Raw genomic sequence first — 10,212 nt, 5'->3', positions numbered from 1 at the left:
TATTGTTTGGTATTTTATAATTATACATGATCCTAGAATTTTAAATCTTACAAGAAAATGATACTTGTATTAAAATTTTTGAACTTACTCCTGCCGCTAGGAGAACTGCTTCCCATACAACCATGAACCACCAACACAAGCCATTAATTCAGATAATTTTCTCATCGGATATTTATAAAGGAACATGTTTTGGATTCTTATGTGCTCTACTTTTTGAATATATCCACCGGTTCATTGATTATTTAATTAATTCAGCATTCTTGAATATTTTTTGAATATATCTACTGATTCATTGATTATTTAATTATTTCGAGCATTGTTGAATTCAACATAGGGGTGACTCTTTCGTGACCATCCCCTCTACTCAAAGGTCTTAAATTCCAAACCTAAAAAAAACTACTTATTACTTAAACCAATGATTATTGATTTATGTGTTCTGCTTTGAATAAACAAAAAAATGTCCATATCAGTATTATTTCCTTGATTCTCTTGTCTCTTGTTCAAATCATCTGCTCAGTTGTTCTATCTCGCACTGAACATAACAAAAACATTGATTTTGACAAATATGAAAGAAGAAGAAGAAAAAAAACGCGAAAAGCGAGCCTAGTACGATTTGGAAAAACAAAAATAAGCTCAATTATTAATGTGAATTTTTTATGGAGTAAATTAGGAGCTTCAATTGATAATATTTTTTAAAATATGTGTCCACTTTCTGCTGTTTGAGAAAATAATCCAATATCATCAGGTTTCAGGAAAATGATAGCTAGAAATTTCTCAGTTTTATTATTTTAGTCCAAAACAAAATTGAGCATATCGTTTACTAACGATTCAATAATTGAGTTTGCTATAGTAAGTGAACTATTTTCTATTTAAGGATCAATAAAGGGCAGAAAAAATTAATTTAATATTTTTTAATAAATTAATTACGCATTTATTATAGTTTTGGAAATAATTACACATTTATTGCATAATAAGACGTCAAATTTGGGCGTCACCAATGACGCCTAAATTGGGCGTCACTCAAGAGGCAATAACGCCTAATTTAGGCGTCACTCATTAGATGTTGACACGTGTCATATTTTTTTCTAAAAAAAATAATAATTTAATCATAAAACTTCTGAAGGCCATAACTTTTGACTCGGGTATTCAAATCAGGTAATTCTTTTTTTGATTCCACATAACTTTTCGAGATCTATGCAATGACATCTCATTTGACATATTTTATTTCTCACAAACACAATTTTAATTTGCAAGAATGGTATTATAAGAGCGGTTAAACGCAGAAACCTCTGAGTTCTGAGTTTGTGATTTAATATAAAAAATAAATAAAATTTTGATTTGTGATTTAAATTTTTTTTATAATAAATTTTTTTTATTATAACAAAAATTTGGTTTGTGATTTAAATTACAAATAAAAATAAAAAATATTATTAATAAGGAAAACAAAATAAAGATTTGATTTGTGATTTAAACTAAAAAATCAATTTGAAAAATCTGTAGAAATAAAAGAAATAATTAAATAAATATTTTAAATATCTAAGGAAGAAAGATATTATTTTTGAAATTAATGATTAATGCTATAAGTTTCTGGGTTATTATTCGTGGTTTGAAATTAATGATGGCTTATGAATATTTTTCAAAATTAAAATTACCTAAATTAGGCGTGATTGTCTCTTGATTAAAACCCAATTTAGACGTGATTGTTGACACGTGTCACATTTTTAAACTCAGAAGTCTTTCAGTTCTGCATTTGTGATTTAATATAAAAAATAAATCAAGATTTGATGTGTGATTTAAATTAAAAAATTAAAAAATTATTTTTATTATAAAAATTTTTTTGTTTGTGATTTAAATTAAAAATAACAATTATTATTAATAAGGAAAAAATATAGATTTGATTTGTGATTTAAACTCAAAAATCAATTTGAAAAATCTGTATTAATAAAGAAAATAATTAAATAAATATTTTAAATCTCTAAGGAAGAAGGATTACTTGATTTAAATTTAAATTATGTTTGTGAGAAATAAAATATATCAAATGAGATGTCATTGCGTAGATCTCGAAAAGTTATGTGGAATCAAAAAAAGAATTACTTGATTTGAATACCCGAGTCAAAAGTTATAGCCTTTAAAATTTTATAATTAAATTAGGCGTGATTGCCTCTTGAGTAACGCTCAAATTCGGCGTCATTGGTGACGCCCAATTTCGGCGTCATTGGTGACGCCCAAATTGAACGTTTTATTATGCAATAAATGTGTAATTATTTTCAAAACTGTAAATGCGTAATTAATTTATTAAAAAGCATTAACTTAATTTTTTTGCCATCAATAAAGGCTAAGTAACCTTATCTCTCTTCTTATTTGTTACATTTGCTATTTATATTCGTTTACTTTTGGATTTTGAGTTATTATGGCTCTAACTGGTAAAATTACTAATGAACTTGGCATCAAGACACCTGCTGCAAAGTTCTTCAACCTCTTTTCGAAACAACTTCACCATGTTCAAAACATCACTGATAAAATTCATGAAGCCAAAGTCCATCATGGCGACGATTGGCATGGCCCTGATTCTGTTAAGCATTGGACTTATACTATAGGTAATTAATTAATGGAAAAAAGGAGCGTCCTTTTCTCTCTCTCTTCAAAAGCGATGTCTGTGCTGACATGTGTTAAGTCTCTGAAAAGAGACTATAACTTTAATTGGGCTGACTATAATTTGAGTTAAAAAGAAATAGTGAGGTCCTTTAATTGTATTATTTTTACCTAATACTGTAAAAAATACCTTGTGGGCTAATTTAACTTTTTGTTACAGATTTATCAAAGCCCAAAGCCCAATTTAAAAGCCAATCTCAACATCTGTTGCATTAGGACAACATTGAGAAAAAACAAAGACAGCAAGGACAAAGCTTGAAAAGTAAAAAGAAAAAAAAAAAAAGGGTAAAACTTTCGATGATGATTACCCATTTCTCATAAGAAAGAATCCCCAAGGCCCAATCTACCCCTCTCTCTTTCAACTTCTTAGACACCTCCAATCTCATCACTAGGCCTCATCTCACCACAGCCCAGTAATCCAACCTTCATTCTGCTCTCAACCAAAAGTTTATCCCAACCCACATTCACAACAAGAAAAAAAAAAAAAAAGACTAAAATCCCATCTGTCATCGTTTTGGAGGAAAAGCTAGGAACGAGGTTTGTACGCAAATAGTGGATTTCAAGCGTTGATTTGTTAGTGGTCCTAGGCAAAAGACGTACGTGTAAAGAAGGCCCAAGATGCTGCTGCGTGTGAAAGATGAGAGAAATCATCATCAGTGCATGCAAAGGAGAGGAAAATAAAAGAGAAACAAGGTGCAAAGAAGTGGCGTCTTCAGTCTTTAGGGTATTACTTGTTCCTTTGTTTTTCCTTTGTTCTTAAAGACACTTTTCTTATTTATATTCTGTTTTCTAGAAGCTTATAAACATAGCCCACCTTTTGGTGTGGCATGTATGAAGATTATAGATGTTAATTTCTGTTTTGTAATTTTTCTTTACTGTTTTGATGCTCATAATCCTATGGTTATAAGCTAAACTTTTTTAAGTAATGAATCAACTTCTATTAGCATGTAGGACAATTATATTTACATTTTGTTTTAAAAAAAAATTGAGATTTTTCTGCCACTAGAAACTACAAGAAAAAAGTTTATTTGTGACGAAATTTTTTATCATAAATGACAATTTTTGACACAAATAATTAAATTTTATCACAAATAAACTTGCGATGCAGGAATTTGTGACGAAATTTACTTGCGACGTAGGAATTTATAACGAAATTTCATAAAACTTCGTCACTAATAAAAAAATTTCTTGTAGTGATCGGATACCGTAAAAAAGAAAATAGAAATGGATTTTGACAAATATTAATAGAAGAAGAAAGAACCCGGAAAGGCTTCCTAATATGCTGCGTAATACGATTTGGAAAAACAAAAAATAAAAAAGCAGCTCAATTATTTTTGTGAACTTTCTATCATGAGTTATAAGGTGCTTCAATTGATATCCTTTTTTTAAAATATATGTCCACTTTCTACTTTTTGAGAATATAATTCAATATCAACGTGAAAATTTTAATTCTCAGTTTTATTATTGGAAAGGATCTAACTTATGTACTTTCACTTCCTTATAACTATATATTCTGAAAAAGTACAATTTTAATATTATAATTATATATTTTTTGAAATATATAATTACAAAAGATTAAAAAAATATAACTTAGCTCCTTTAAAAAGACAAACTATTTTCCTTCTATTATTTTGACCCAAAGCAAAATTTAGCAGATCGTTAACTAATGATCCAATAATTGAGTTTGCTATGTTAACTTCTTCTTTTCTTTTCTTTTCGTTTCCTATTTAAGGACCAATAAGGCTGCATAAGCTTCAGTATCTCTCTCCTTATTTGTTACATTGCTACTTCTTATTTTCAGTTTGGCTCTCGAGTCATTCATGGCTCTCACTGGTAAAATTACTACTGAATTTGGTATCAAGACACCTGCTGCAAAGTTCTTCAACCTCTTCTCGAAGCAACTTCACCATGTTCAGAACATCACTGATAGAATACATGGAGGCAAGGTGATTCAGGGTGACGATTGGCATGGCCCTGATTCTGTTAAGCATTGGAGTTATACCATAGGTAAGCTTATCAATTATTATGTTAACCAAAAAGGATTAATTAAGTAGTTATTTTTCATTCTTCTATTCATATGCCATTTGTTATTGATTTTTTATATTCTCAAAAACACAGACGGTAAGGTTGTTACATGTAAGGAGAAGATTGAACATCTTGATGAAGAGAACAAGTCATTGACATTCAATTTCTTTGAAGGGGATATCGATCAACATTACAAGATCTTTAAGCTCAACCTACAAGTGATTGACAAGAGCGGTGGGGGTTCAACTGTTAAATGGACTATTGAATATGAGAAGATCAATGATAATGTTGAACCTCCTTATGGCTACTTGGACCACTTAACCAAGCTTACTAAAGACTCTGATGATCATCTTCTCGGAGCATAGTTTCGTACGTTATAAGAAAAAAATAATGGGACTGGCTTGGATGCTGAATAGTCGGTGTCACTATGATATGAATAAGAAGGATGCATGTTTGTTATGTTTGTTTCTTCATCGATGAATGTCTTTAAATTTAGTGAACTTAATTGGACATGTATGTTATCTATAGTTGTGTGTATTGAACTATATGTATGTTGAAGTTTCACTGCAATAAAAATAAAAATAAAATATTTACGTTTGATCTTATTTTGTTTTCTTCAAAGTTTGATTATCCAAATCCTCACCAGAGGGACTGTATAAATTTCGGAAAACAACAGTTCCAGAAGTTGTTTTGATATCAAGCTCCTAATTACACATTAATACAATTGATAATCATTTTACCTACCGCTAAAGCTTTTGTATTGAATTTGTTTTTACATAGTATCTGAATCTCTTTGATCGTGGTCACGAATTCGACCCTTGTTATTCTTATTCTATTAATAAATAATTAAATATTTTGAAATTTCTTAATATAAATACGAACATGATGTCTTACTCATTTTTTAAGTCTAATGAGCTTTATGTAAAGGGATGTGTTAAGAAAAATATAAAGACCATTTGAAAGGCCTTCACTTTAACAGCTTAATTTTTTTTTAGGTGATGGACCTTCAATAATTTTATATTATATCATTCTAATAGACCTCTTACACAATAGCTCTTTGAACTTAAAGTGCGGATACACAAATACATACTTTTATTTTATATTATACTGACTTAATTTCACTAAAAAAAATAGTAAGAATCGAACTTGTAATGACGAAATCACCCTACTTTTGATAAGTGGTGAACATTCAATCGTTTTTATATCATCTCTAACGACCATAAATATGATTCATTAAATTGATAAGATCAAAAATGGGATGTGGTTTCTCAATTATGAGGTATGCATAATTCGTATAGAGGCCACTAGTAGTGTTAACGGGCCAGGCCGATCGAGCTGAGCTTTGATTTTAAAAAGTTAAGCCTGTGTTTAAATGTGTCAGCTTGACCAAGCCTGTTAGCTGTTATGAATATTATTATCGGCATGTGGCCTGACTTATTTACAAAAAATAAAAGTCTGGTTTAGCCTGTTTAAAAAAAAAAAGACAACAAAGATTTATCCAAACAGAATATACAATCAACAACACTAGTAATTTCATAAATATTCATAAATTCAATGTATATTTAAATAGCATAATATAGAAAAAAAAATCATTCAAAAAGTCTGTTTAACCAATAAAATGGGGTGAAATGGATTGAGAAGAGAGATAGAGCTATTACCAGTCTGAGAGACTCTAAGGCCGAACTTTTAAATTGAAGCTTGAGGCCTTTTTATTACATGAGATTGTATACAAGTCCAAGCCTGGTTCCAACAGCCAATTTTAAACATGTAAGCTCAGGCCTTTACGAGCCGAGCTAAAGGCCCCCCTGGTTCGTTTATCACCCCTAGAGGCCAAACTTGGAAATTGCTTTTTAGCTCTGACAATACTAATTGTTGCAAAGTGGGGTCATGTGATGAGAGAATTGATCATGATACTTTCTTCGAGTCGAAGGTGTGCATTATTGCAACCAATGTTTTAAAACTCGGACCGGTCATCGACTCGGTCAAGGTACTGGGTCACTGGTTCAACCGGGTTCAATCGGATTTACTGTTCACATATTAAAAAAATATAAACATATTACTTATATTAAAATTTCACACAAGAAAACTATCAATGACCTTCAAAAAATAGATTGGTTCTTAATGATAGCAAATATTATATACTTCTAAGCTTCTAGCTTTAGACCATATCCTAATATTGGATTAAAATTGCAATGTAAGCTAAATGCACCTTTTTTGCCTTGACATAGCACGGATAAATTAAATCATGATAGCAAATAGTAGGTATGAAATATACACTAAGGAGAAAGTGTCCACCGTTGAGATGAGACCATCAGTGTTTATTCCCACTTAACTTCTTAAGATCATTATAAGATGCAATTAAATTACATAAACAAATTGCACTAATCCAAAATACGTTCTTATTTGCACCTTACTTATTAATCATATTTACCACAAACTATAAAAAAGATTTAATTCAAGAGTTTTCATCAATCAAAAAAAAATTTACCAAAAAGAAAAAAAAAAGGGTCAACCGATCTAACCCAGATCACTGAGTCGCAGGATCTCGGTCAAATCAACCAGTCCAAACCGAGTTGACTGCAAAATCGATTCAAATGACCACTCAGACCGAGAAATCGGCCGAATCTCCAAGACCTGGGTCGACTCAGCCGATCCGACCCATTTTTTAAAACACTGATTGCAACCAAAGTTTGGGTATAACAGTAAGGATAGAACATGAGTGATTGAGCCACAAAATTTTGTGTTTTTAGTTCTTTTGATGACAAATACAAAACATTAAATATTTTGTGATATAAATAAATAGAATAACACAATTTACTTTTTTATTTCTTCATCAAACATGCATTATTTGATTAATTCAATAAAGTCCAGCGGAGCAAACTTACAAAAATGATAATATTCTTCCTACTAAATTTTTAACCTATTACTTTACCCTCAAAATTGAAATGACCCAGTTATCTTCATTGTACTTGTGGAGTATGTCTAGGTAGAGATCCCAAGCTTGGAGTTGCCGTTGCGGGCTTTTCTTAGACATTATTATATGTATATTAAATTTTGTAAGTTTTTGTATATATGTAAGATCTATATACATATTTTAATTAATTAACTAACTTATAAATGTAAAACTGTACGGATATTCTGAGGTTTTAATGTTATTTTGTTGGTTGATTGATGAAAATGATATATTTTCAAAAATATATATATTAAAATAATATAGTTTAAAAACTATTTATCAAAGTGAAATAGTTTGAATTTTTTTACTATGGACGTCACAAGCAGAACACGTGTCATCATAATGTGACTGACATATATTACAGTACTGTGGGACTCAAATGATAAAAAATGATCAAAGAATATTACTTTAGTGAATAATTTCAGGCTATATTGTGTAAAAAAATTAAAGTATATTGCTTTGATCAATCAGCCTTATTTTGTTTATAATACTTTTTCTTTCTCTTTTTCTCTTTTCACCTCACATAAGGTCACATGGGTTTTATATATTTTTGTGCGTGTGTAAGTGTGTAAAAAATAAAATTATTTCTTATGATAAAAACATTGGCAATAATCTATTTATAAATTTTTTTTTACAAACTTTTACAAATTACACTATGTATTCCCGGAAATATATTATTAATCGAGTGTACTTCCAGGAGTACATAATATATAATGTAAGAGTTTGTAAATAAAAAATTTGTAAATATAATCCTCCCTGGCACAATATGAATGATAAGATTGTATTTTGGTTATTTATGTAATGTTACTGACTTACTGTCTTGTCTACTTCAACGTAAAAATTTCTAATTTACATTACGGTAATACTTCAAGATCATTATTCATTATTTGGTTTGTGATGAGGTTTTTTTTTTTTTTTTTTTTTTTTGTATTAAGGACGAGGCAATTTTAAACAGAGCTTCCTGAAAGTTATAAATATATAGCTTCTTAAAAGTGAGATGGATCATAATCATTTGTAATATATTGAACTCATTTTTCTTGTAGATAAATAAAATTTATTTTCAAGTAGGGTTTGCAAACCCTTACCCTTTCTGATCTTCTCAATTGAACCACTTGTTGAGCCAATACCTGCTCTACCAGTGTATCCATATATATATGGTGATGGGGCAACCACTGAATTTTGTCGATGATCGACATTGTCAAGGTCTGTTTGAGGAGGCATTCTAATATTAATAGGTACAGTTAGCCTGTGGAATTGACCTGATGCTTATTACATTCCTCTTTAAACTCAACATATGTGATTGCTCACATTCACCATACACATCATCCAAAAAGAAAATAGTCTTTTTTTTTTATTCAATGACTCCAGTGTTATTTGATGGACAACAGAATCTGAATCTTCTAAAATTAATGCTGTTCCAGACAAAGAAAGATTGTCTTTGGATCAAGTTTCTTCAAGCTTCATCACTTAACTTCGGATTTCAACTTTCTCCCATACTGAGTCCCTACATCATAATTTTTTGGTTTAATTCTTCTCAAATACAACAAGCAGTCATAATTCCAGAAATTAGGCCAAATAACTTTACACATTATAATTCAATCTAAAATTTCAATCGAATTCAAAACATGTCATATTTGAAAATACACAAAACATATACGACGTATAGTCGTATAAGAATATCATAAAAAAATTTCATTGCAAAAGTAATCGTTAATCTCAATAAATAAATTTCAAGTAGAACTGCTGAAAACGTAAACACGTAGTAACAAACGGCAGCACTTGGTCCCACGCGGCACTAGTCTCGTATGGCCTCATCTTCATGGCCGAAAGTGGGCTTCCAAAAGGTGACAGTGACCAAATTGTGGTAGCTCAGTTGGTGCACGGGAGCTGAGCAGGTGGGGGTGAGGACATGTGTTCAAACCTCTTAAGTATCACTTTTGGGAGGGATTTAACATCTTAATTCTTGACATGCCTCAAATCAAACTGATCAATGAACCGATGAAATATTTCCAAAGATTAAAGAAGAGTGGACGACACACAATTAAATTCGCTGTGTCGCCAAAGCTTGGGAACTGACAAAATGAAGGGGACTTGACATTTGACAAATAAACAAAGCATACGACGACAAAATCAGCACACTTCCAAAATTTTCTATATCTCGTGTTGCAGCAGTCTCGAATCAATTGTCGGTCAAGTGGAAATGAATCTTCTCGTTTTTTTTTAAATATGACATGATTACGTGAAATAATTATAATCATATAAAAATAAATTAATAATTATAATTTAATAATTATTTATTTTAATATATTTTTCTCTCTCATCTTTTTATATAATTATAATTGCTCGAACATGATCATGTCACATCTTTTTCAATATAGAAAATTCACTTCCCGTTTCAAGTGTTGGGTATGGCTCATATTATATAATTGTAGGTCTCTGTTTTATTGTAATTTTCTTAGTAGTTTGAGCTTGGGTCGATGAATAGCTGTTGTTAGAATTTTGTAATCCTATTTATATTTGTTTTGTAAACCGAGAGACTTATAACGAGTGGCGGTGAGGTAAATATAGTACAGACAAGCTGG

At 30.3% G+C, this 10,212-nt stretch overlaps 1 protein-coding gene across 2 annotated transcripts; it reads left to right on the top strand.

Moving 5' to 3' along the window:
- The first annotated feature begins 4,405 nt into the window (after window positions 1–4,405).
- On the top strand, window positions 4,406–5,282 carry LOC133301662 (MLP-like protein 43). 2 transcript variants are annotated; one of them, XM_061501321.1, is made up of 2 exons: window positions 4,406–4,659; window positions 4,852–5,282. In XM_061501321.1, the coding sequence occupies exons 1-2, from the start codon at window positions 4,473–4,475 to the stop codon at window positions 5,040–5,042; spliced, it is 378 nt and encodes a 125-aa protein (XP_061357305.1). In that variant the 5' UTR covers window positions 4,406–4,472; the 3' UTR covers window positions 5,043–5,282. The 2 variants fall into 2 exon arrangements, with proteins under 2 accessions (XP_061357305.1, XP_061357304.1); XM_061501320.1 differs by having other exon boundaries at window positions 4,411–4,659; window positions 4,771–5,282.
- The last annotated feature ends 4,930 nt before the right edge of the window (window positions 5,283–10,212 follow it).

This window comes from Gastrolobium bilobum, unplaced genomic scaffold, assembly GCF_033153095.1.
Source record: "Gastrolobium bilobum isolate Gb01-03AN ecotype WA unplaced genomic scaffold, APGP_CSIRO_Gbil_v1 utg20349, whole genome shotgun sequence".
NCBI classification, from domain to species: domain Eukaryota; kingdom Viridiplantae; phylum Streptophyta; class Magnoliopsida; order Fabales; family Fabaceae; genus Gastrolobium; species Gastrolobium bilobum.
Note: the sequence above shows the minus strand (reverse complement) of the source record. Positions and strands in the feature narration are given on the sequence as shown.

Bases quoted from the DNA above. Each gene is read 5' to 3' on its own strand.
- LOC133301662 (XM_061501320.1), top strand. From the start codon at position 4,473: ATGGCTCTCACTGGTAAAATTACTACTGAATTTGGTATCAAGACACCT. The intron at 4,660-4,770 runs GTAAGCTTATCA...TCAAAAACACAG, and splicing joins GCATTGGAGTTATACCATAG to ACGGTAAGGTTGTTACATGT.